The sequence below is a fragment of the Calypte anna genome, chromosome 1 (genome assembly GCF_003957555.1).
Source record: "Calypte anna isolate BGI_N300 chromosome 1, bCalAnn1_v1.p, whole genome shotgun sequence".
Taxonomy (NCBI): Eukaryota; Metazoa; Chordata; class Aves; order Apodiformes; family Trochilidae; genus Calypte; species Calypte anna.
The window spans coordinates 140,784,818-140,811,903 of record NC_044244.1 but is presented as its reverse complement, the minus strand read 5'-3'; the positions used below and the strand labels follow the sequence as shown (position 1 = coordinate 140,811,903).

Genomic DNA, 27,086 nt, shown 5'->3' with positions numbered 1-27,086 from the left:
AATGTCAAGTCTTTTAAAAAGCCCAGGAAACAATCATAAGATTTTTGGCCCTTTCTAATTCTGCATGTGGAGAGGAGATTCAAAGACATTGGTCCTTTTTGAATGGAAGCTCATACCTTTTAGCTTTGTTAGCTAAGGAAGTATCAAACACTTCTGTGTAACATGGGACTAACCTCTCTTTGAATCAGCTGCTGGAAGAAGTGCAAGAATTCCTGTCACCAGGGAAAGTCAAGGAGAAAGCACAGATTGCTCTGATTGTTGAGAAGGTGCCTCCCAGGTGGCTTGGCTGCTGCATCCCAGTTATACCTGCAGATAAAAGATGCATGCATAACCTTTGTGATCTTTCTCCCAAACCTCATTCCTAGCAGCCTAGCTAGGCACCACATAATAAAGTGTGGTTATTTTTTCTTTCTTCCTTTGTCCCCTGCCTCACCCCTAAGTACTTAGGGAGAGATGAAGGTCAGTTTGTATGTGCTGAGTCAGAAGTGTACTTAAAATGTTTCTAATCCTGTTGTACAGTGTCATGAACGAAACTTCTTTAGGGACCTGTTTCCTGTGTCAAGTTTTCTCTGCAAAAAGCTGCTGCTTCTTTGTTGTATGCTGCAGGGTGAATGGAAAACAGGAGCTATGCACTCCATAATATAGTCCCATTTCTCCCTGTTGTTGCAGAGGTCCTTATCCCAGGTGATACTAACACAGGTCTTGCCACCTCCTCAAGATGAGAGAAATAGCCAGAGATATTTAGCATCACTGTGTGGAGTGCTGCTGTTCTTGCTGCTTTCAGAAAGAGATGTACACATGCATTTTCCCAAGATCCTGTCCAAATTCATCCTGCTGAATGCTTACCATTATTCTGTGATCTGACACCAGGATTAGATTGCTTTGGTTTCAATCGCTCTTGAGTTTGAGTGAAGGCAAGCATGCCTGGGATTTGCTTTTGCCTCTTTTTATTATTATTATTTGAAGGCTTTAGGGTCTTTTTTTTTTTTCTTTTTTTTTTTTTTTCTTTCTCCAGCTGACAATCAGCAAAACAGATACTTAGACTGAGGTTTGTTCTGCCTTCTCATGTGTTCATCACTGATTTGAAGTGCTCATGCTTTCTGGGTATTGATTCAACTATCATCTGTGTCGTAAGAGCTGAATGTGAACTGAACAGGAATAACATTGTGGTAAAAGCTTGTCACTTCATTGGTTTCAGCATTTAGGAAAAAAGTGCATTAGTTTTTCTAGGGACGTTTTAAGATTGTTTCACCATGAGGGAAATTACAGTGTCTTCTTAACTTTGTGATGTCACTTTTAAAGTCACAGATTTTGATTGATTTTGGGTAATTTGGAAGGGTATTTGCCAGATTCTGCTTATCAAGTCAAGTCACAGAAAGTATTAGTAGGTCAAGGGCACTTCAATGAACTCTGAAAAAATGAAGTCAAGGCAGTTTATTATCAGTATACTTTATGGAGGGATTGTCATAACACACACTGGTAGTGAAATTGAGATCAAAAGGTACTACAGCTACTTTGAAGATTTGTATGTATCTAAATGCAGGTTGTAAAATGATCGCTTTGTTACCTGTGGTATCTTTACAAGGTTGGATAAGGTTTACCTTGAGTGCTGTTGTCATGTCTGTGTGGGAAATCTCAGAAAATAGAGGCAAGAAATGAGGCTTTTACTCACAGGAGGCTCTGCTCTGCATAAGAAAAGTTTGTATAACATGTTAGGGTTCATTATTAAAGAGGTGGTTGTTGGCTCTGGTGCCTGTAGCCTGTTGACAGTGCTCTCACCCCATTCCTAGTGCAACGGAAGACCTGATACCTAAATGAGTTGGTGTCCCAAGTACCAGCCATGGAAAACATTCTGGGGTTTATTGTCATTATTATGATAGGTAAAGTACAACTTGGTAAATACAGCATTTTTTTTAAATGCATACTTCAATGGGTCATTCACACTCTTACTACTTTGAAGGTGGAAGATGAAGCAAGGTTGTGCTATCTGCATATTAAAAGCAGTCTTTGCTGCAAACTTGTGACACCAGTGCTTCTCCTAGATGGTGGGTTGCTGTTCTTGCAGCTGTGGTGTTAATATATGAGCAAAGCCTACTAGGTTCACTTCTAATCTCTAGTATAATCTATTCAGTGACTGGAAAGGAACACTTGGTTTGAACAGTATTCAATCCCTCTCTCTTTAGGGTCTTTGTTTTTCTTCCCTGTCATTTAATCAGATTTTGGTGGGGAATTTAATCAGATTGTAGTTGTCTCCTAGCATTTGTAGATTAAACACTATTGAAAAATCTTCAACCAGGCTGGAAGAAGGAAAATTACTATTTTGCCTTCTAAGCTTTTTTTTTTTTTGGGGGGGGGGGAGGGAGCATTTTAACATATTAATCTTAATTTACTACATACATTTTTCTGGTCTCTGATTCTGTCCAGCCAACCTTCTGACACCCTGTCATCATTGAGATATGAGCTACCTGATTGAGGTGCTGGTGAGAAACCCATAAGTTGACAAGGGGATCAATGATCTAGAATAAGTTATTTCCAGTTCTTTTCTTGGAGGGGAAAGAGGCTGCCTCAGGCCTTTAGGCTGCTGCAAATGGAGAGTTAATTTACAAGAACGGTGATTTACATGCTGACAAATGTAGCTGTGCTTGCAATATAGAATTAGTTTAATTTTATGCTCGAATGTTTTTGCACTGTTTGGTTTTGCCTTTAATTCCTTTGACCTAACCTTCCCAAAATAATCTCTCTCTCTCTGTCTTATTTACCCATTTTCGAGTAATGACCTCACCCAAGGTTTACCACAATAGTTAATAATTAGCTCTCTGAGATAACTACTTAAATTCTAGAGCTACACATTGTGTCCCATCTTTTGCTCTTTTGATGTACTGTATAGCATGACAGGATCTAAATGTCAGCAAGTCTAACATTTGATTCCCATTAATGTAATTACCTGCAGTGCTTGGACAAACAAAACTGAAAGTCTTTCATCCTCAGATCAGAGACTTTTTTGCATCTTTGAAGATAAGACTCTAGGTTGGCTTTTGAAACTGCCCACTTAAAGTGTCTCTGTTTATGTAGCAGGTTCTTGCAGCAGTACATTTTAATGTGCTTGGAGTTGCCTCAGTCACACCAAGTGTGCACAGGTAACGAGCAGAATTTGAAAAATATGCTCTGCAGCAAGGAAGTTGATCAGGGAACAGCAGTCTTGCTTGTGTCCCATGTCCTTCCCTGGTGGAGGTCCTACTGACTGGAGTTTTATGGTGTCCAAACCACATCTCTGATTGCTAAGGTGGTTGCAGCTCTGCCTAAAACACGTATGAACAGCTGCAGTCCCACTGCCTCATGTCTGTGCTGTCATTCATCCTTATCTCTTATTTCTATGGCTCCCAGTTACACCCATGCTGGCTTCGCTTCACATTTTCTTGTTTCCATGTAAATTTGACAAGGCTGCACCTTATCACCATTGCCCCTTTCTCTCCTCTGGAAAGCAATGACAGTAACTGTCATTCATCCTGAATGAGGAAGGCTGCTGTGTTTACAGTGTTCTGTGATAATTTACAGTAGCTGCCCTGGTGGCTTTTGACCATTTGGTGAAAGCCAGTGTTTTAATAAAATACAGGGCACAGCAAAATTTTCTTTGTTTTGGGGGCTGGAGAGGGGAGTTACATTTCAGGTCCTAACTGTCAAGTGTCCTCCCACTCTGGGCAGTGATCAGCCTAGAAGAGAATTTCAAGCAGATGGCAGCTTTCAAATATCTGTTACATATTGATCTGGTGGATGTCTGGAAATTCATGATGATCTTAGGGCAGTAGCTACCATCTTTTTTTCAGTCTCTTCGTTGTTTTTGGAAAGGTTATTATACCAAGCTTTCATCAAGATGAAGTTAAACAGAACTGTGTTTTATGTAAATTTTAATTGTGTGACAGTGAAATATAGAAAAAGTCCCGAAGAGCAAAAAGCTTGACTTAAAACTTGTTTCTTTATTAGCTATTCAAAATTAGGAATCAAAAGGAATTGTAAGAGGTTGTAAGGTTGTACATTAAGGTAAGAGGCAACAATGAGACTATTCAGTACTGAGGCCTTCAGTTACTACTGTAAGCAACATAAGTAAACCAGTGTCTTTTTGCATGCAAAAATAATTTACCAAGCAAAATGGGAAGAACTTTTTTTAGAATGTATTAATTTTAGTTTGGCAAAAATTATCTTCATCTACTAATAATTCACAGAAAGTTTGTCCCTATCATTTCAGAGGCTAGGCGCTATTCAGTTTGAAGAACCTTTTTAGAATCATCCATGGGAAGTGCTTTCCTCAGTTACATTCTGGAGGCAAAGAAAAGAGCAAAAAGATAAACATCTAAGATGCTGAACACCATACCTTGGCCCTGTCTGCACAGGGGCCTCAGGGAAGGCCAGGAATGAAGCTGTTGTGTCTGTATTCCCAAGAGATCACAGTCATCTCAGCCTCTGCTGAGCACAGCTCTGTGTCTCTTCATCTACTTCTTGTTAGTAGCCAAGGAAAGCCAATCAGGTAAACGTGTCTAGGGACCTTTTTCATAGCCTGAGCCCCCGTGAGGCTCTGTGTGCTTCCTTACTTGTTTAGATCTGCTTTGGCTAATGGACAATGTGTTATGTTGATTATTTGATGCAAGGTTATCTTCCTGATCTTGCCATTCACTTCAGACTCCTCCTTATCTACTAGATTTCATGGGAATGAGATGGGTTGTAGAAGCTTTTTCAGTTTTCCTTACTAAAGATTCTGTTGTCCTGCAGTTGTTATTTACATGTTTATCCTGAGGTGGTTGTTTTCTGTATGCAGTCAGAGCTTTATTGGTTGCTTTCCAAACAAACTAAGAATTTGATGAAGTTTTGGGGGTTTGGAGAGGTGCTAGTTGCTTGCTTGATTGAACAACAGTGCTGTTGTAATCTAGGTTTTCAGCAGAATGTCATCTGATGGCATGTCATGTAATACTGTGGTTAGCTGGAAGTTAAGTAGTCATTTGAAGATCTCTTCATTCTCCACAAATCCACATCTATGTTCTGTTATCAGAATCTGTTGCACACATCTGCACAATGATATTGTAGTTCACTCATCTGTGGTTACAGAAGCTACTGTTTAGTTTCAGCTGTCCAAATTGTTCTGTTGTGTATGTTCATGGTGCAGTTTATTTTTTCAAATTGTGAAATAATTTTTCCAAGCTGTTTTCCATTCTCTTGCCCCATCACTTTCCAAAAAAAGCTTACTTATTTTGGGAAATCCCTGATTTTTAGTTGATCAAAGCCTCTCTCAAGGGTTTTTACCCTCTTTTCAGAAGTTAATATGCTGCGTTCTCTTGGCCTTGCAAGAGGTCTCCTGACTTCTCTTTATATTAGTATTAGCTTTGTGCTTTAAGACGGGTGTTGCACTTAGGATTCCCCTTTTGCAAAAAAGCCAGCTTGCTTATTGTGTAACTTGGCATTTCTCAAGGCAATACTAATTCTTGCTTACTTGATCCCTTTCTGTCAAAGCCTGAAGACTGTGTTTCTTTTGATCAAGGGGATGTCTTCTGCAACCCTCATACATTTTTAGATACTTTTTAAAAAAAGAAATGCAGTGCTTATTTCAATTGTGTGTGCGTGTCTTGGGCAGTGGAAGTGCTAGTTAAATGGAGAGGATTGAAATTAGGTTAGTAATCAGGTGGAGAAATCGGTATGAAGGGACAAAGGAAGTTAACAATGTTATTAGTGTGAGTGTCACGCACAGCAAACAGCTGAGAAACTGACTTGTGATCTGTATTGGTACCTCTGAAATATTTCAGGTTGTTATTTTCTGTTTTTAATTCAGGGGCAACCAAGAATACACATTGTTTTTTCCTGCAGTAAGGAATATTTACTGCCAGGTACTCAAACATGATCGTCTGTGCTGTCAGTTTATCCAAAGAGTCTTTGGCAAGGTTTGTGGCCGCTGCCAGCTAGGATACCCCAACCACCTTTGCCATAGCCAAGGAACTACTGTGGTCCAGGGTGTGTGCCTGATAGGCAGCTTGAGCATTACCTGCTCTGAATCCTGAGGCTGTAGAGGCCAGTTGACCTCAGTGCCAGAAAGCTCTTCTGGGCATCTTTAAATTTTGTGTGTAGGCTGTAGCTCCCAAGACCTCAATCAGTTTCTGTATTTGCGCTGAATCCCATGGTCAGAAACGTTCAGGGTGACTCCGCCTTATCTTCCTGAAGAAAGTTTGATGTTGATCACTGTACCAGCTTTAAAACATTACTATTTTGTCGTCTGTGTTGTGGGAATAAACCATAAGATGGCATGACAGACATTACACTTTCAGAAAAGCTGCAGAGTTAGGCTTTCTGAGGTGCCCTTAGCTGCACAACCACAGCTGTTGTGAACATCCAGGATCTTAAGTGAAGTTGGCATGATGCTTCTCTGAGGCAGTATTTGTTCTATTTTCTTTATAAAAAATAAAAATTTGTCAGTTATTTTTCAGCATGTTTTTATAGCTGATGTTGCAATACTGTAGTCATCATCGCTGTTCTAAGTCTCATGGTCCTTCATATGCCTTGGGTTACTTCTTGATGTGAAGTTGCAGAGGAGTTATGTGAATGTAATGTTTGTAAAATGCTTTGAAGATGAAAAGCTCTACAGGTTTTTATTATTACCAGAGGCAAAGTGAGCAGAATTGTCTTAATGTTGACTCTTCATTTCCCAAGGGATGGCTTTGTTTTGAAGAGTGCACATTATCAATTGGGTTGAAGACAAAATTACCTGTCTGAATATAAATAAATTGGCAAACTGCCTACCTTGAGATTCTTAGCATGAGATGTTTGTAGAGAGGAGAGAGAGTTATGGTGCTATCTTTGCTCTGCTCTGAGTTTACATTTAAAGGAACTTTTATTTAACATATTTTGACTTCTAGTCTGCAGCGGTATTTTGAATCCAGTCTTTTCAAACATCCTTATCAATATACCGGTATTTTTTCTGTTTCTCTGTAAAAGCTTATAGGTAGCTATCAGATGAAATAAATTTCAGCATGTAATTAAAAAAGTGATCTGCTTTAAGTAGTGGCATTTTATTAGGATTTGGTTCATGGGCAGTTTTTCACATGCTTAGCCTACCACAGTTAAAAGAACTGGCATAGTGCTTTAAATACTTCTTGAATCATTTTTATTTCCAGCCTGTATCGACCTCATAAACTGATGGGTGGTTGTAGAGGTGAAAAAAAAAAAAAAATAGCAGCAAGCTGTTTGGCAATTTTCATACTACTGGGGGGAGATGCATTGTCCAAATGGAAATGGAACTCGAGCTCGCTGAGCTGGAGACTGCTTGAGGGACACCCGTGTCCGCACATGGCTGGTTGTCTGCCATGCCCTTGCAGCGGGTCATCCTTCCACCCAGCAGCCTTGTTTTGACAGAGCTGTGGTGTGGTGTCAGCACGGGGTGCCTCTGGGGAGCTGGGGATTTCTGAAGCAGCTCTTGTCAGTGGAGAGGCTGCTGGGCCACAGCCAGGAGCGAGGCGCTGCTTCCCCGCAGCCTTCAGCTGCGGTCGCCTTGCTGGGTGCAGCTGCAAAAGCTTTGGGCTCCTGCCTGGTACTTGCAGAAATCATTGTGGAATTTGCTGATTCTGCCAGACTCCAAGCTCAACACTTGTTCCCGAGTGGTGGATCCCATCAGTACAGCTGTTGGTTATGAAAAACATGCAGGGGTTTTCATCTGTAATAATAGAGCTTTGTTGTAGTACTGCAAGCTCAAAATATTCTGAGCAGTGCTATCATATAGTAACCCCTTGCTTAGCCTATAGGGAGCATAACCCCCCCATGCTTTGGCTTAAATGTTTTTGTTGTCATTTAGGTCAGAGATGGAAACGGGGGGAGCCTAAATTTTCCCTCAGTAAGGATTAACTGATGTTGTTGGGCAGCGCTTTCAAGATACTCTGACCTACTTAAGCAACAAACCCAATCAGAACAAAATAAACAGTTCTGGTCAACAACTGAATGCTGTGTGTGGCAGCTATGTTTGGCAATGGATTTTCTCATCATTTTTCTAATATAGACAAAGCCTCAATGCTACAGAAACCTTAAGCATTACAAGCAGATAATACCCTAACTGAATAGGTTGATTCTCCTGTTGCCTTTTGGGGAAAGGAGACAATTTGTCCATAATTCAGTTGGAACAAATGCTTATGAAGCAACTGGCAAAAAAAAGCATATAAGTAGATTTATTATTTTGCTATGCAGGATAATAAATAACTGCATAATTTCCAGCAAACTGCAGTATATACCAGTGAGGTGGTAGATCTCTCTCCAAGGTGTAATCTCTGCAAAAAAGTATTAAATAGGGAATTGTGACAGACTGTAAGAGCTGTTGATTTCGTCCTTGGGTTTTATTTATTTTTAACAACCACATTAAATACTTGCAATTATGTCCTCATTTTTATGTGGTATCCTCTAAGGAATGATTCAAGAGAAATGCTTCATTTTTACTATTTGCACAACCATTCTGTATTTTTATTATTTGCACAACCATCCGAAGTCACAGATTTTTGGTAGTTTGAAGGATAAAATTACCAGACATTGAACACTGGAAATACTCTTTCTGTCTTGCAACTGAAAACTGAGATTCTGAGAGTACTAAAATGAAGCCTTTTTAAACTTGTCTTTTTTTCCCCACTTCCATTTAGTGATAGTCCCAATGCTGTCCATGAGGTGGAAAAGTGGTTACCACGACTGCACTCAGTTGTCATAGGACCTGGTTTAGGTAGAGATGAAGCTCTACTTGAGAACGCTAAGGTAATGTCTCTATTTTATTCTGTGTCTTTATGCTGAATTATATTAATCACTTTCCTGTCTTTTACATGATTACACAATTGTTCTTGATTAGGGTTACTAAATAACAAATTTAAATAAAATATGGTTGACTGAAAATTACAGCTGTTAGTCATGGTCTTCATTACTAAACTGTAAGTGTCACTCTGAATATTATGTATCCATATGGTTGTTTTGATTTTCTTTTGATTGTGACAATTGCTAATTAAGAAATAGATGTTGGCATTTTTAGCTAAAGGGCTCTGTGTTTTGTTAGGGGCAAAGCACCTGTACTGTAAGAATATAAACCCAACTTTGAGGCCTTAATTTTTGGAACTGTATTTGACAACTTGTGTTAGGAGAGGTACAAAAGAACAGGGACTGTGTCCCCTTGCAACAAGAAATAATACTCTTAATTTTAAAAGGTTTCAGGTTCTATTCTCAGTAAAGAGGTAGTCGAATTTCCTGTATCCTTTAGTGGAGGGCTGAAAACAGGAGCTTACATAGTTCTGTTCTGTAAACAAGATTGTACTTATACAGTCTTCCAGACGATGTCTTGAATTCCTGTCAATAGATCCTTGTATATTCAGAGTATATGTTTCAGTCTAATGTCAAGCTAATTTTCTGTAATTTTAATTTTTTTTCCTGACAAATGTTACTGAATTAATCAGTGCTACTAACAGGTGGAATTAATTTATAGAAATGTTGACAGTTACACAGTGAAACTGCAAAACAGGGATGGCAAGAAACTGGAGACCACACCATCCAAGTAGTTAAGAATACCTTGAGAGCTATGGAAAGTGCCTTAGTAAGCTTTGGTAAGAGAAAGTTGCTATTGGAGCTCTTTGCTTCTTCAGCAGTTTTCCTACTGCTTCCAAAAAAAAGTTTGGTTTATGAAATTGAGGTGCCTTACTAGCTTAAAGTTAAAGAAACAAACACAGCCAATGAAGACAAGGCCTTTGGAAGTTAATTCATGCTGTAATCTTAGGCCACATTCATATGAGCTGTGGATCTGATCTTATTTCAGGTCACATTAAAGCTCCATTTCTTTGTCTTCACTGTAATTATGTAAGTGTTCATCAGTTACTCAGTGCTGTGCTGTTGTTTTTATTTTTTTTTTTAATCCAACTACTGTAATCTGCTAAATTCTTTGTTAGGCCAAAATCTTTAAGTGCATGGGATTAGGGAGAAGTGAACCCTGGATGCCTGTTTGAGGAAGACTGCTGCTTACCTGTGCTGAGGAAAGGTTGAGTTTCCCTCTTGCTTCAGCAGTGAATTTTAACATTTGTGTCACTCTTCCCCTTCAAAGAAAAAAGCAAGTAGTGAAAGCATTACTATTTTAAACCTACACAGGAGGCTGGCTTGGTATATAACTTTCTGTTCTCTCTTTAAGCTAACATCAGCATCCTGCCGTATGAATACAGTGCTGAGATGTAGATTAGTGTCTGCTTTCTGGGCAGGGTTTTGTATCAGAGTGGCAGTGACAATGAGAGGGATTTTCCCCTGTGCTTCCTCTTGCCCCATTGAAGTGCTGCTGTGTAATGATGTGTGACCTCTGATGCTCTTCTTATGTCAGGTGTTGTCAGTGTTTTGCTAGCACATTGCCAGTGAATGTGCTGGTTCAATCAATCATTTATTTGGGATGCTTCTCTATTCTGAGCACTGAGAAATTAGGGTGCCAAGGCAGTAACCCATAATTTCTGGTATATGGCTCATGGGTATAGTGTTTTATTTGGAAATAGCCTGAGTACTTGTTGACCAGATGGTGCATTTTTTCTTTCCAGACCAAAGAATCTTACGCTTTTTCAGCATCTTTCCTATGTCACCTGCCTCCCTCATGCTTAATCCCTGCAATGCGTGTACTGCATCTCATCTCTTCTTAGCAGTCTGATGGAAAAGAAACACCTTGTGATCAGTTTCCTTTCTTTTTATTTATTTATATATTTATTATTTATTTTCTTGGGAGCACAGTAATACTCTTTGAATACACACTTACTGACTTTCTGTAATTGTCTGGTTTTGGCTGTAATTCCACTGACAAGTCCTGTTACAAGAAGCTGTTCTACAAGTTATATCATGCTCTCAGATGCCAATTGCATGGGTCTGTGCCAAAACCCTCGTGTGCTGTTCTTCAGTTGCCTGGGCGAGAACTGATGCTCCATCAGACCTTTTCAGCCAGGGGGTTGCAGGATGAACAGCTGCAGCTTCAGAAGAATCTCCTGTAGAAAGGATGAACAGCTGAAGCTTCAGTAGAATCTCCTGTAGAAAGCATATGCTGTGTACCAATAGCTGTGCAGCTGTTATCATCCCATACACATCTGGGAATCCTAGTCTTGGCCTGGTTAGACCCTCCAATTCTGGAGCAAGTAAGCATTTTAAGCTCTTTCTTAGCAAGAGAAAGGAACAAAACCACAATTCTGTTCTGCATCTTAGCTCTGGAGTGTGTGTATTGAAGTGCCTTTACCATGTTCTACTTAGGATTTCTGAAATGCTGTTACCATATCTGGTGTGGACCTTGGTCACCACAACCACCTTCACTGTGAGCAAGATCAGGCCATCTGATTTTCACTTTCAGTGTTTGTGATAGATTCTGGCCAGAGACAACTGTACCATTACCTCTCCAAGTTAACCTCTGTTGGTATGCTGCTGCTGGTCATTTATACTCTATTGAGAACTCTGAAACAAGGCCAGGGTCCCTACAGTTGTCCTCTGTGGGTGCTTAGAAGCAGCATATTTCCAAAGCTAGGGGATGTTCTCCTTTTTTCACACAGCAGCAATATTATGTCCTTATTGTGTCTACCCACCACAGCACTTTTCATTCAGCTGTTCCAGGGATATTTGCACTTCTGCTCTTATATTTTGTATTCCTTGCTTAGCCCTCTGGGAGAGGAACTGATACTCCAGGGTGTTCTGCATTCTGCTTAGGTGTGTCTTGTATCTGTTCCCATCCTCCTCTTGTCACTCTTCCTTCTGGCATATATAAGATGTTCCTGTCAAATTTGCTGCTTCTGAGTTTGTCAAATATTTATGGGTACATAACTGGCTTTGTGGTCAAATGGGCTGATAGAGAATTATTAGTGGAATAGTAGTTCCTGTTGGGATCAGGTAGAGAAAATGAAGGTTCTTAATGAAGAGTCCTGTCCTTAACTAAGATTTTGGTGTTGAAATTGTCACTGGGTTCCTTGCCTCTTTCATTGAAGTGGTAGCACTGAATCCTGGACTATGCCACCACAATCTTGACAAGTTTTGTCTTGCAGCAGCGAAGTTAGAGTTGTGTTTTCAGCAGAGCATGCTTGCATCTTTCCTGTAAGAGAGGTAATGATTAATAGCAAAAACTCAGATTACACAGTAAAATCCATTTGGTTATCAAACAGCATGCTTGTTCCTCTTGCTCAATTCTCAGTCTTTGTTTTAGCTCCAAGAAAATGTCCTGAATACCAGCCTGGGTATTTGGCTGAGGCCCTGCTTAGCTGCTATTTCTGTCCATTGTTGCTGTTTCTTTCTTCCCCCAACCCCCTCACTCTGCAATACTTCCTTCAGCCAGTCATTTACCTTTATAGAGATCTCTGCTATCTGTTGGAATATAAATTTAAGAAAACTCATTTCCCATGTCATCTTAAGGCTTTGTGGAAATCTGTTGGCTGTAGTTAACATCTGGCAAAGGGTGAGAGAGGTTTGGGGCTATTGTCATAGATCACCTCAATGGAGTGTGTCTGGAGAGAGCCCATTTGAAACCTTTTCTTTTAGATGTATTCTCAGTTCCACCTCAAGTGAGTTATCAGCCGTTCTGTGTTGGGTTTTGGTTAGATGGATTAATTTCCCTCCTTCAAGCCCCATGCCTTCAGGATTTAGGGAGCACTTTAGAGCCTTAATAAATTATGAGAATGGGGCCAGGTGCTTCAGTGCACTATCTGCACTAGTTTTTTCAGGCTCTGTACAGAATACAGAGCTGCCTTTGTTTGCCAGTCTGTTAAAAGATGAATCTGCCACTTTGAGCTTTGAGCACCATTTTCATCTTGACACCTGAGCAGCCCCTCGGGTTCCTTTTGGTCCAAGTATAAGACACCTGAGAAGCATCCCAGGCTAATGTTGCAGTTGCTAAGTTAGTGGTATTGCCTTTGGTTCCTACCACCAGGTATGAATATGAACAACAGGATGTCTTAACTTTTTGGAATCACTGCTCACGTTGACTCAAGTTAGAACATTTTTGTATCAGAAAGTTAACTGCAATGTGTTTCACAAAAATTTTGCTGCCTGCCCTGTTTATGCCCTCTGGAAATTCTTCTGGAGACCGTGGGGATTCAGTGGTTCACAGGGAACTGAAGTAGCAGTGAGAACAGACCACTTTATGAGAAGTTGAAGTGGATGGGATACTGTGATACTGCAGAGGCAAAAATCAGAGGGCATGTCCATGCATCTGCTGTGAGAATGTGTGTATAAACTGTATTTCTGTCAGCCCTCATCCAGCCCCTGAGAGTGATGCATGTTCCACAAGTGGCATGTAGTGAAAAACTGCTCACTTAATAGCCTCATTGCTTTTAAACAGGCCCAGGAGAGCCAGAATCTGTGGATGTCTTCCCCTAAGATGAGGCAGTTCTTTCTCTGTGATGGTGGTACTGGTGCAGATGAAGCTTGGCAATGCCAGGTCTAACGAGAGAGAGCCTCTTGCTTGTGCTAAGAACTATTAGTATTCTGTGGCTTCCTTGCAAATGTCTTGATTAGAAAAACAGTGTTTGAAAATATACTAGCAGAACCTTAAATACAGGTTTATGCAGCTTGCAAGCAGAATTTATTTTCTAATATATGTAATGGTTCTTGAGGAAAGTCATTCACAGTAAAGTGGGATGTTTATTTGCTTTCTTTGTGTAGGTTTATATTGTGTAACTTGATTTTGACACTTAAAAGCATTTGTAAGCAAAGCACTTGAATTGGATACCTTTTCAACTCTTTCTGAGCATTACTTATATAGAAACCCTAAAAAGAAATTGTCAGTGGTAAATTCCAGAGTTCAAGTTTACATTTACTTTTTTCATTTTAAGACAAAATGCTAACTGCTGGCCATTAGTATCTTAAGCCAAATCTAACATTAGCATAATCATCCATAAATTATAAAACTTGTAGAATTTGTTTTGTGAGTGCAAATAGTCAGTGGATGAGTAGTATGAAAAAATTAAGTGCATTTATTAATTCTGATTTAGATATTTTACTTTGGATTGAAGTAAACAGGATTGTCACTTAAACTGGTTTTGGATGTCTTAAAGGATGGAAAAGGTGTAAATGTAAATTCTTATGTTCAGGCATTACTTTCAGTTATTTCACCTTTTGAAGAGTTCAGCATATGATTGAGGTAGATAGTAAGAAACTGCTAGCTGCAGTTTTCCTTCAAGTTTAACAGCAAGTGATCTACTTCATATTCAGATAATCCTCATCTCTTTTTTACAAATTATTTTTATGTAGAAAGGAACACTTCTGATTAACTTCCATCTACAGTATCTTCATCTTTGTTAGTTGTAACAACACCTTTTAGTATTTCCCAAAGGCTTGGCTTGATGATGTAGTGGGGTACTCTTCAGAGCCCTTATCACCCTCTGCCTGGCTTATATGAAGTATTTGCCTGTGCTTCTAAAAATCTGTTTTGGAAAACAGGGCTTGGCATGTGGTACTATGGTTAAAAGACCCAATTAAATTGCAAGGAGCATAAACCCTGAGATAAAGAAGCTGTGTGTTTCAAAGAAAGGTTATTTGTCTCTATTATGTGACTCTTCATTCAGGTAGTACCAGTGGTGGTCAGTAGTTAATCATTTCTTCTGTGAGGTTTGAGAGCTTAGTGGAATGATTAATGAGCTAGTGATAGTTATGCATACAGGAATACATAAAGTAAAACTGAGGCAATTAGGGTAGTTAAAGGTGATTTATATAAGTCTTGTCCACAAAGGGAGATTTGGATTGACACTGCTGCATTTTGAAAGGAGGAGGAATTCTTTGATTGGTTTATGGGAACTAATGAAAGTAAGTTGCAGAGTTATCTGCATGTTTTCACCAGTGGGTAAATAAATAACCAAAACCAGTTACTGAAAATATAGTTCTAATGTGAAGAATCTCAAGCAGTGGAACTCCATTTTTAACATTTTTCAAAACCTCCTGTGACAATTATCTTCTGTTTAGGGAAGCTTCTCCCCCCCTGCCAACCTTACTGTAGCCTTGAGCGCACAGCCTGAACTTGGGATATTTGCCTACCTCTAGCTGTGTAAGATTACAGACTTCTGCTTGCCAAGCCCATTTTCCAAGCATCTTTGGCACAGGGCTGCATCCTGACCTCTATGCAGCTGAGTCCCTGCTAACTCTGCATTTATCCAGGTTTGAGCAAGAAACACAGAAATGCTTCCTAGGGTTTTTAGTGCCTGTTTGTCAGAATTGGTTTGCAACATATTGGGAGTCAAACTTCATTGCTCCTCTTGAGCACCCTGGGGAGGTGTGTGTGAAGAAATGCTTCCAGCTGCAGCATTTACAGGGAAATTGTGGCTATTTCATCCCTTTTATCTCTCTGTTCCAGACAAAACTGTGGATTCAGGATTTTTGGATGAGAGCAGCATCCATGCGGAAAATACAAGCAATTATAGGTAGCATTTCAACAGCAGTTTCTTGTCCAAGCTTTCAGGAGAGGGTTCTTTGTAAATGGGGCTGCCAGTTCTTTTTGATTATTTATGGTTGCACGAGACCTAACCCATGCCAGGTTGCGCACATCTACATTTCTGTACCAAAAAAGAAGCTGATCCCTCTTCCTGCCTTGAGCCTGGCTACTCCAGCTTAGTCAGCCAGGAGCTGGGGCAGTAGCCTGGGCTGTGCTATCACTCACCTTAACATAACCAGCATTACAAAAGGGAGTATTTAAACTTTTAGAAAATGGACCTTTCAAGCTCTCCTGAGCTATAGACAGTTCTTTTGTTAACCTGCCCATACAATGCAGCATAGGATGAGAGGTAGCTGAGATGTATCATATAAACAATAATATTAGAAGGGTTGGACCAGATGATCCTCGAGGTCCCTTCCAACCTGACATTCTATGAGTCTATGAGGCTCTGCAAGCCTGGGCTGACAGAAGTTTTAAATATGTGAACGCAGGCAAAGTTTTTCCCTGGCAAGGTACGTGCTGCCCAGGTGCCAAGGAGTGCCCTTTTTGGATAAGTGAGGATATTACTCTTAGAAAACTGGTTGTTAACAATTTGTATGGGTGCAAACTTTTGTTTGAAGGACCTCACTTGCTTAGCAGCCCTCTTCAGAAATGTTACCTACTTTGCACCATCTAGCGAAAGATTTAATTACATACTTGCCATTTGCAGGTTGCAGTAGGCTGCACTTTCAGTGGGCTGAAGGCAAGGTTATACTGCTTCCTAAAATGAATGTCATCATGGTTAATGCTGTCCATTATTGTGGCATGCTGAAGCTTGAACTTCTTTGTGAGTGCATGGGTAAGGAATTTTGCCAAGAGTAAGCCAAGACATGACCCTTAAAGGGACCTGGGAAATGCAGTGCTCATTGCTGGTGTCAGCAAAGCAAGCATTGCCTGCAGGATCTTTCCTTGGCAAAGTAGAACATGACAGTGTGATGCATCTGTATTGAAAATTAAATACTCTTATGGGACAGATGTTGCTTTATATGTTGCTACTGTGGTTTGCTTTTTTTTCATTAAAATTCAATCTTATTTAGGTCATCGGCTCTTAATTTCCCGATTCTTCCCTTTGCAAACATTGAATGCCAGTTATTGTGTAGCTAAACCAGTCACAAGCAGTGATACAACTATTGAATATAATACTAAAAATCTTTGCAGGCATTCTGCTACCTATCAACATCTAAGTAAAAAAAAGCTGGAAAGTACATAAAACTGTCCTTTCCAAGGAGCCATGGAGAACCAGCTCGTATGCTGTTGTATGTCAGCAGAGTAACCACATTGTGAGCTGCTGCTGGCTCATGGTCTTGGGTGGAGAAGTTCAGGCTAACTTCAGAGTTTTTTAAGAGGCTGTGGATGCTTGTTATGAGTGCACCACCTGCTATCAGCTCATGGTGCCTCATGGTGACTGCTCTACCAAGACTTCCATGGCTGATGAGATATCCTTTGAATGTACCTACAAGCTCTGGAGCAATTTATTCCTCTCCCTCATGTTCCCCCCTTTCCCCTCCTAGCTGTTTTTTGCAGGCAGCATCTACCACTGGCTTATCTTGGCCCATCCTCTTTTTCAATAATGATTTGGGAAGTGTTGCAAGAGTCCTGGATGTCCATGGTAGTGCAGTGCAGGTGAATGTCATGCTTCATAGCAAAACCTCTGGCTATCAACTGGATAAATTGTATCATGATTTTTGGCATTACTATGCCCTTTTTCTTCAGTCTTCTTCCTCCTGAGGTCATTTACATCCTGAATGATTCTGATTTCATGTTGTGTTGAACATGTGTGTTGTTCTGGTTTTCACTGTGTTTGGAGTTTTGTGTTGGGATTCTTTATCAAAATAAGATTGGAATTTGATTTTAGGAATCTATTTTACAATTCCCATGTGAAAACTGGGACAGAGAACACAGATTTCTACTAAAATGAATGCATTTCATTTCAAGAAAAAGGTTCCATTATAATAAAAGTATTCATTAAAACACACAAATTCTTTGCCTAATTACAGTAAAGGGTTACTTTTACTGAGAGAGAGCACTGGTTTCTACTGTGACACAATTTCTTTTTAGCTCTTATTGAGTAAGTTGCTTGCATACAAGTCCTGGATACCCAGTCACAGAAAAAAGATTTTTTTTTTTTAGGAAACTGCATTTCAGGAGTAGAGTGGGAGTAGATTCAGATAGAATTTTACCCCCCTTCAGCTCTCCTCCCCTCAGCCACCTCCACCACTGAAATATGATTTTGGACATTCCTAAATACTGGATATTTGTGGGAGGTTGTATCATACAGCACCTTGATGGGATGAGTGAATCATAGCTCATTTCCTCCTTGCCTTAATTAGGTTAGAAACTTGAAGTTTAGTCTTGAGTTATTAGGAGAGGAAGCTCTTGTTACAGATTTGGTCCAGCATGAGTTCTGCAATCTGGTAATTAGAGTTCATTATTGCTGATTTTAATCCCAACAGGCTGGAGCCTGTTTCCTTTTTCTCATTCAAATGTTGTGATCTGTGGAATCACTATTTCAGAGAGTGACTGAGTATTTAGCTAACTCATACAAATCAAAAGATCTCTAGCTAGAGACTACCCAAACCTTTTTTACTGGAATTCTCTACATGATAGGTAAGAGACTGAAATTTGGGTCTGGCTGTGAATATCACAGAGAAAGGATCTGAATTTGATATCTCAGCTGTCCATTGTGGCTGTAGGTCATGGGGCAGGATGACAGCAGCCTGGCACTGACACTCTCTCCTCTTCCTCATTGCCCTGTCTGCTTGTGGTGAGTCCCAAGGTTCCCCTGTGAGTCCAGTCCGTTTTCTGGATGTCTTCAGATGGTTAGGAATTGAGTGAAGGCAGCAGCACTTGCTCTGCACCAAACTGACTCAGCACTGCTGTGGTGTGATACATCCTGTGCACAGAAAGGCAGTACACTGGGAATCTCCAAAGTCATCTTATTCGAAGTGTTGTTTGAAGGGAAGGGGCAATAATGTTGGCTGGTGTTTGAATTTCAGGGCTTAGTGACGTCTAGAATATTGCTCATTTAAAATACTGCATCCTTTCCCATATAAATAATTTTTACATGGGATAAAACTGAACAGATGGCTCCTGCTCATACATAGAGTCCTGTCAGAAACAGTTAAATAGGTTTTGGTGTGCAAGTAGAGTTAGTCTGTATTAATTGTACAGTGTAATAGTGAAGGTTCTTCTGTATTTTACAAATCTTAAACTATGAAAATCCATGACATACATATTCATATGATATCCATGATATATGGAATCCATGATATATATATGAATCCATGATATACATATTCAGCTGAAAATTGATGGTTTTGTCTAGGAATGAAATGCCCTACATAGAGAATGTTGCCATTATTGCTGCAAACACCAGTTAAAGAAATTGGGGTTTTTTAAATACAGTATCTGCAGTAATAGGATGTTTAAAAGTGGGCTTCATCTCACTTAACTCTCGGTGTCTAAAATTAAAGCAGCAAGGTGTCTCTGCTCCTTCTGTGATAGCTGAGGAGAGACAAGTCTCTCCACTGGTGATTCTTCCCACCCTAAGCATGGTATCCAACTGCATGGGATGAATTGCTCTCCAGTGGTGAACCATTTGAGCTTTAAATGGCAACAGATGAGATGGTTCCTGTTCACAGTCTATAGGAAACAGTGGTTTTCCAAGGAATGTTGTGTCCTTCAGAAGGGTGGTTGTCTTACAGAGGGTTTCTTACCTTTTTTGTTATGGTTGCCAGATTACCCTCTTCCTCCCCAGAACTTCCTCTCTGAGGTCCTTGTCTGGCAATGAGCAACTTCTGTCTGAGTGTAAGGAAGGAAGAGCAAAGGGAAATAATTAAGGCAGTTATTTGTTGGTGGGTTTGTTTCTTTTTAACCAAAAATGAGGTTTCTAAATAAGACAAAGGACTCCATATCCCCTGATTATTAGTTTTCTAAGGAGGGAAAGAAAAAGGAAAGATCACACAGTATGATTAGAAATTGATACCTCAGAGGTTTGGTACACAATAAAAGTTTCTTGGCCAGTAGATTTTACTTAGCAAGATGAAATTTCTCTTTAGAGCAAAGGTTAAATGTCTCAGGATTGTGGAGGATGTGCTAGAGAAGTAGGGACTCTAAACATTATTAGGGAGAAGTGTCTTATTTCTCTGGCGTGTACTTTCAGAGTGAGGTGACCCAGCCTTCCAGAAGCTATTTACCTGTACATATACTTTCGTGCTTTGTAATTTATGCCTTTCTTTTGGTCCCCTTATGTGTATATTCTTTGAGTGGACAGTGAGTCTTCAGGATTCTTGATTTACCCTGTTGTTAGGTACCTACATATAGATTAAGAAAATAAAGTAGTCAAGATGGCAGCTATGAGGAAGGATGAAGAAAGGCCAACAGTGACAGCAACAGCCAAATCTTAACTGCTTTAGCAGAACCTTAGTAAAATTAGTTCCCTGGGTTGCTTTTAATGAATTTAACAGAATAATTTGGAAGGATGAAGAAGGGCTTCTGAGGTCTGATGTCTTCCTTCAGTCTTCCTTATGGAATGTGTTGGGGAAATCTTTTTCTTTTTTGTTTTAAAAAATGAAGTGTAATGAATGACTACCGTACTAAAATTGACATAAGAATAAGCTGGTGATTCATATTAGTGGGAAGTGGAGCAATAATTATTTTAAGTGTACTTAAGTAGTTTGGCGAAGCTGCTGATTACGAAAATATTCAATTAAAACTGGTTAGGAAAAAAACGGTATTTATATCTTCAGATATGGGAGGAGGATGATTGGAATGCTTTATTACATAATATCTTGCTAACCTCTGGGGATCTGTACTGTATGATATTTTATCAGAAGAGCTTAGTATGCTTCAAAAGGAATCAATAATTGGACTGTTGGATGTATAACATTTATACAGAGAGAAAAAAAAAAACCCAAACCATAAATCTGGTTAATAGTTCCACAGCCTTTTTTTATTATAACCAAGTAAGTCAAATTAAGCATAATTGTTAACGAACTTAACACAGCAGAAGCAACACAGTACAGCTTCTGTGAAGGAAAACGGAACTGTGCACATCTGTGCTGATTAACATTAATGAAAAAAGAAATGAGCCTGTCTCATAAACCTCTTGAATTCTTTGAAAGTAAGGCTCTCTGGTTTCCAGTGTGCCACAACTAAGCCGAGACCTGTGCAAGCATGTGTATGTCATGGAAAGGTTTTTATTCTGTAGTGGCCTCCAGTGTAGCTGCAGCTGTGTATTAAAACAACTCCTCAGGCTTGGAGCAGTGGGTAGTGTTTCAGTCTCATGCTCATGACATGCAAGCAGTGCCCAAGCAAAAAAAAGTGGTGTTGACTTCAAGCATGTTGCTGAATTCTGGTCATCCGTTTAAAAATAGAGAGGAAGAATTTCTTCTGATATTGGGAGAATCAGAATCAAGTAGAAATAAGTTAGTGAGGATATACACGCCATAATTAATAATTTACAGAAGGCAAGGTGGGTGGTGTTCATTTTGACTGCAGAATGAGAATAGAGGTATGTTCACTAATGTGAGCATTAATTAAAAACTGCTTCCTTATTCCTTACATACAGTGTCTTGCTAACCTGTGGAGCTGAGTGCCATATGATAACTAATATGAAGAGGTCAATGACTTCCAAAAATAATTAGACTTTTGCATGGATACAGGAGAAAGATAAACTTTCCAGCTTCAAAGACAAGTTGCTAATGACCAAGATTCAAAAAAACTTGACTGTCAGCCATTGCTCATTAAGAAAGCTTGAGTATCAGTTGTTGCTACTGCTCAGGGGCCGGGGATCTGCTGGTAGATACTGCTTGCTGAAAAACAGTTTTGCAGATGGTGTGTTGTCTAGGGTGCCTTGGTTTTGCTTTGAAAGCATAAAACCTCCAAGCCTGTGAGTGAAATGACATGTCTTAAGTACTGCTTGTCTTGGGGTGTTTGCAAATAAATACCACAGTGGGACCATCATCAGTAAAGCAGTGTTACTGTTATTGACAGCTTTCTATCATGGCAATACTCATTTGGATTGCTGTTTTGTTTGTTTTTTTAAACTGGAGATGTATGCTTACTATGTGTGGCTTAGTTGGCATCGCGTGCCTCCTACAGCAGGGAGGGTGAGTGAGATTTTGTGCCTATTTGCAGATCAGCACCCAGGCACCAGTTACAGAAACCCTTTTGACACTGCTTATACTTGAACCAGAGAGAGAACAATGCAACTGTAAAATTACCGATTGATACAAAAATGTCTTATATTACTTGGCAGAATATACCATCTTACTTTGTAAAAACAACTTAAGTGATCAGATTTATTGTATGAATTTGTTGAATCTGATGAGATTTAAATTAGCAAGCATCTTAAAGTTATCTGCGTTTTTTGCAGGGTATTATAGAAAAATCAAAGGTGAAAGGAATTCCTATCATTATTGATGCTGTAAGTATTTTCTTAGTTCAGTCAGTAGTTTGAAATTTAAGAAACCATGCAGTAAATACTCTTCTTAACTGGTTTTTGCAGGATGGACTGTGGCTCATTTCCCAGCAGCCTTCTCTTATTCAAGGTTACCAGCGAGCTATTCTTACTCCAAACTATATGGAGTTTAGTAGACTGTATGAAGCCATGGTGAGCTGTTCTCCTTTTTGATATTTAAGTACATGCAAGTTTAGTCTTTTTAACGTTACGTGCTGTTTCTTATATGCAAAAGAAGCATTCTCTAGGTTTTTATTTCACAGGATAATTGTCCCAACACTGCATATTCTTAAACAGAACTCTTTTTTTTCAAAGACCATTCTTATGCATTTTTTGACACTGCAGTTGGTATAGAAAAAAAGATACCTGGAAAGACTGATGCTGATGCTCTTCTCACTCCCTTCACCCCCATATGCTGAAGTAGCCTGTGTTAGAATATGCTGAATTAGTAGTAAAATATGTACTGTGTATGGAATTCTTGTGTTGTAGCTTAGAGACCCCGTAGACAGTAGTGATCATCATGGATGTGTGTTAAGACTCAGCCAAGCCATGGGGAATTTGACAATTGTTCAAAAGGGAGAAAGAGATCTTATTTCAGATGGAGAGAAAGGTAAGTGAAGTCTTTTGCTTTTAGCAAGGTGATTTTTTTGTTTGTTTGCTTGTTTTGCTGTTGTATGCTTTCAGTGGTTGGACTATATATAGTAATTGGTTATCTGTATACCCCTTAGGGTTGAAGAGAATGGATGGCTTTCTTTGCAGATCATCTTTAGATAATTTGTGTAAACTGATGTTTTAAAAGAGTGCAACCTAATTTATTTACTGAAAAAAGTTGCTGATTTTCTTTCTTATTTAAATAGCTATAACATATGGTTTACCTTACTCTGGTACTGTGAAGCTAATTTTTCTTTGTGAAGTGCTTTAAAATCTTTGGCTGAGCTGGTCTATATAAGTGTAGATGTCATTGCTAAATTAATGTAGAATAATATAGTTGTTTCATCATGTTTGTTTGCCTGAAAAATGAATGTGTCTTGAGGCTGTGGAGCTGATCAGATCCTTGATACTGTCCCCTGTGCTGTAGATTAGCATGTTCATTTATAACTTGTACCTAAGCCCTGCCAATAAAAAAAGAAAAAAACAAAAATTAAATTGCCATTACAGCATTTTAGAACAGTCACTTAATAATATAGTAGAGCTAATAAAATCCTCTGCCTGTCTGATGGTTTTTATACTGTTCACTTACTGTGATCAGCATAAAGTTAATTCATGAGCACTTTTGTGTTGCATTTTGACTACGTGGTCTTATTTCACATACATAACAAGCAGCAGCTCTGCCTCTAATTACTTGAAATGCTAATCTCTGATAAATGTTTATGCTGCCTCAGAACTGTTTTGTGTATACAGTATTTTTTTTCACTATTGGGACCCATGGGAGTCTTTTATAGCAGAAAAACAGATGTAATAGAACAACTGGCTTGTGCAGAACTACCTTCCACATACACCCACATTAGTACAGATGCTGTATCAGACTGTGAAACAAGGTGGCATCTGGAAGCAATAGAATTACACCTGTCTGGTGAAGGACTTTGGTCAGTCCTGTAGTACCCAAGTTGCTGTGTATGAAGTCTGCTGTCCTCTTTGCAGCCATGTCAGATTTGATCTGTAACCTTGGACAATCAGGCAATGGGGACAATGAACTCTGCCAGAGGAGAAAATGTCCTGGCTCCAGTTTATGCCAACTAGAGAACTGTAGCAGCACTGTATTCTTTCTCTGATTTATGTCAACAATGTTCTTTTTAAGCAGGATTATTGCTTTTTTTAAACGACTGTTGGGCAAACTGGGTGAGCGCTTTAGATTGAGCACGTTACTCACTGTATCTCTGTTCTCCTTTTGAGCTTTTATACTTGAGATAAATGTGCCCTACCTTTGCTGGAGAGAGGGGCCATTCCATTGTCTCTTCTAATGCAGGAGTCAAAAGGACAGAAACAACTGAAACTCTTTCCAGTTTCAATTTTGAATATTCAGGTGTGGCACAAGTTTGGTCTGTGTCACGTGTGCTTTGGGGCTTTTCGTTGGTTTGGGGTTTTTTTTCCCCACCTTGTTCAGATATTTTTTTCTTAGTTAAGCAGCTTTTTGATTTGAAATAAAACCACTTGTGTGCCTTTGTGGCAGTTGTTTGATGCCCAGCTATAGGCTACTTTCTTGTTCATACCTTGGTTATATCTCTGGTGCTTTCTCTCTCCTGGATTTACAGGTATTACAGGCAGCATTGCTGAGATGTAAGAAAGCAGTTGTCAGGTTTAACACAGGTTATAATGTTTGTTATAACCATGGTTTTTAGGGTTTATGTCGCTTGCAAGAAGGTTCCTGAGATTTTCAGAAACTATAGCTTTCAGCTCCTTTGTAAGAAGAGTGTTCTCTGAGTCTGGCAATTATTGTCAGTCAGTTTTTAAAAGCTTCTTGAATGCAAAATTATGTTGAGAATAAGAGATTCTGCAGTCTGCTCTGTGCCACAAAACAGAATGTCATGTCACTGACCTTGAATTCTCTCCCAGGTTTTTCACTCATAACTTCTTTTTTCATCTGTCCTTTTGATCTGATGTTGTAATTTTTTTCAGCTAAGAGAACATACATCATGATTCCAGTGTGAGGGAAATCCACTGTATCGGGCTCACGTCCTCTGAGCACAATCAAATACTACAAAAAGATCTGTGTAGTGCTCTTGCTTTTAATTTTTCATGTCATTGTCCATTTGTAGTGCTTAAGCCAAGCTATTTTGAGGCATTTCCTCCTGGAGTTGATGTGCTTAGCACACTGATGCTGTAGTTTCCATGTATCACTTTTAAACTTTTTCCTTTGGGACTATGCTCCATGCATGCTTTCTGGAAAAAAGAGGAAAAAAAAAAAAGAGGAAAAAAAAAGGAAAACTATAATACAAAAATAAGTCTCTGTGCTCTTCAGGAAAACCAGAAATTGCATAGCTACTATAGCTTTAGTGCTTTGTGCTTGACAGTTGTGGAAGGAAGTCTTCTTGAGGATGCCAAATTTTGCAGCATTTAAGACTGACTTGGGGAAGGCTTTATAGCTCAGAGTGATTGTAGTGCTTGTTTTCATAGTATTTTTATTCATGAGTCTGCAGGAAATTCAGTAGACAATTTGCTTCTGTTATTTGAAGACAAAAAGGGTTATCAAGTGATTCAGTAGTGAGCTGGAAGTACAGGTGTTGGTGGAGGCTTACTGTCAGCAGATAGCTCTGTAGTCTAAGCAGACAGGCACAGTAACTTCTGATTGGAAACTAAAGCTGAATAAATTCAGATTAAAAGTAAGGCAGATTTTATTAACAGAGAAAGAAATTAGCTATGACAATAACGTACCTAGAACTTGATAGATTACCAAACTGTGCAGTGTCTGGACACCCCTATGGTTTGTTTTTACAGATCAGCTTAGATGGTGCAGGTGGTTCCAAGTGGCCTTAAAATCCACAGTGAATCACACACATGCCCTCTGTGAAATCAATAGCAATCCTCTACTACAAAGGAGGTACTTCTAAAATTTGTCTCCATTTCAGTTATGAGCTGCCAACTGCCCTGTAAACATAATCACCAAGATTTTAAATTAAGTTTTATATACTCTTTTTCTCTTTCCTTTTGCAATTTCACGTTATAGCTTGGTCTACAGTTGTTGATTCCCTGCTCTACAAAGATGAGCTTCACCATGCTCTTGGTAGGTGATATCAGTGCCCTCACTGACCAGGGTAGGAATGAGTACTCAGCCTGTGGGTAAAAGGTAAGTCAGCTTTTATTCACTATGGCACAGCTCTCTAAGGTCTTCTTTTTATTATTCTTTGGAGAACTGGTCAATAATAAAGTGTGGTTATACCAGTCTTAGTTCCTAACATGTTTAAAATTTGGTTAGGTCCTTGAAGTAAGAGGATTTGAATTTTTGTTTTCAAATGTTATAATGAGCTTTTCTGTATTTTCCCCAGCACCTGTGTTTGTCCTCTTCTCCCTTCCAAAAGGCAAACTTTATGGCTAAGCAGCCCTTTGTTGCCTGTGACTTTTTTTACCTGGAGACAGTAGGCAAACATAGTTGCCCAGCTGCAGCTATGGCAAAGATGTATAAGAGAGGGATTACTAAATATTGAATATGGGATAAAAAGCCAGGTCTTGCTATAAATCCCTAAACAGTACTTATAATTTCTGTCATTAATTCTCTCTATAGCTGAAAAGAAAGCTGTTCAGTCCCTGGCTCACCCAGCTACAAGTTCTTAGGGTGTCTAGCATTTCAGCAAATTTTGCCTAGATTTTTAGCTGAGAGGCAGAACCTTCATTTCCAGTCCTGTTTCTGCAAAGTGAGTAGAACAGAGAGGTTGTGGTCCTTGCCCACAGTACCTCTGTGCTCACCATTGCATGTGTAGCCCATCCTGCTGTCTCCCTGGCACTGCTCACTTGTCACCACAGCCGTCCCTTGGCTCCTACACCTGTCCAAGAAAAGCAATGTAAAATTTAGATCGTTTTATTTTAGCTTAAATTTCCTGGTGTCTCACACTCAAGGACCTATCTAAGTTTTAAAAGTGTGATTAGGGAATATAAAAGTATAAGCACCCTTTATATAAAAGCCAACTTACATTTTCCACACCAGTTGAGTGATTTCTCCAGCCAAAGTCATTAATCTTGGTTTTCCAGTCTGTATGCACTCCAGGACATGTTTCTGGGAGCCTGCAATCTCCAGCTATGTGATTTTGTGAATTAACTTGCAAAAGGAAAAAGATAAATTTCTTACCAGTATGAGTATCTGACAGGTCAGAGATGTATACTGGTAAAAAGGTTTTTACTCGAGATCTGATAATGGTCTAAATGTGAAACTTGTATTTGATGGAGCAAAATGGTCCTTGATAGGGACATTATTTTGCACAGAAGATGGAAATCTTAAGCCTTTCATTTTAATGATGGTACAGTTACTCTGTGGTGTACCTGATGTTAGCTGATCCAGTCCAGTTGGATCAAGTCAGAAGTCAGCATGGGTGTACCTTTTATACAAGGGTTCCTGAGCACATTAGGATAAGTGCTGTCAGAGGAAAACAAGAGCAAAGAACTTGGTCAGAGCATCTGAGATTCGGGGATTAAATTTTAATCTCCAAGCTCTCTTCTGGTCTGCAGTTTCAGTAAATGTCATGTTTC

At 39.4% G+C, this 27,086-nt stretch overlaps 1 protein-coding gene across 4 annotated transcripts in view; it reads left to right on the top strand.

The window, feature by feature from the left end:
• Positions 1–27,086, top strand: part of NAXD (NAD(P)HX dehydratase) — a 52,176-nt gene that overhangs the window by 15,853 nt on the left and 9,237 nt on the right. For all 4 annotated transcript variants that reach the window (XM_030446970.1, XM_030446963.1, XM_030446948.1 and 1 more), the window contains 4 exons: positions 8,655–8,763; positions 21,825–21,875; positions 21,957–22,061; positions 22,398–22,518. In XM_030446970.1, the coding sequence (XP_030302830.1) occupies positions 8,655–8,763; positions 21,825–21,875; positions 21,957–22,061; positions 22,398–22,518 (386 nt within the window). The remainder of the gene's footprint in view (positions 1–8,654; positions 8,764–21,824; positions 21,876–21,956; positions 22,062–22,397; positions 22,519–27,086) is intronic.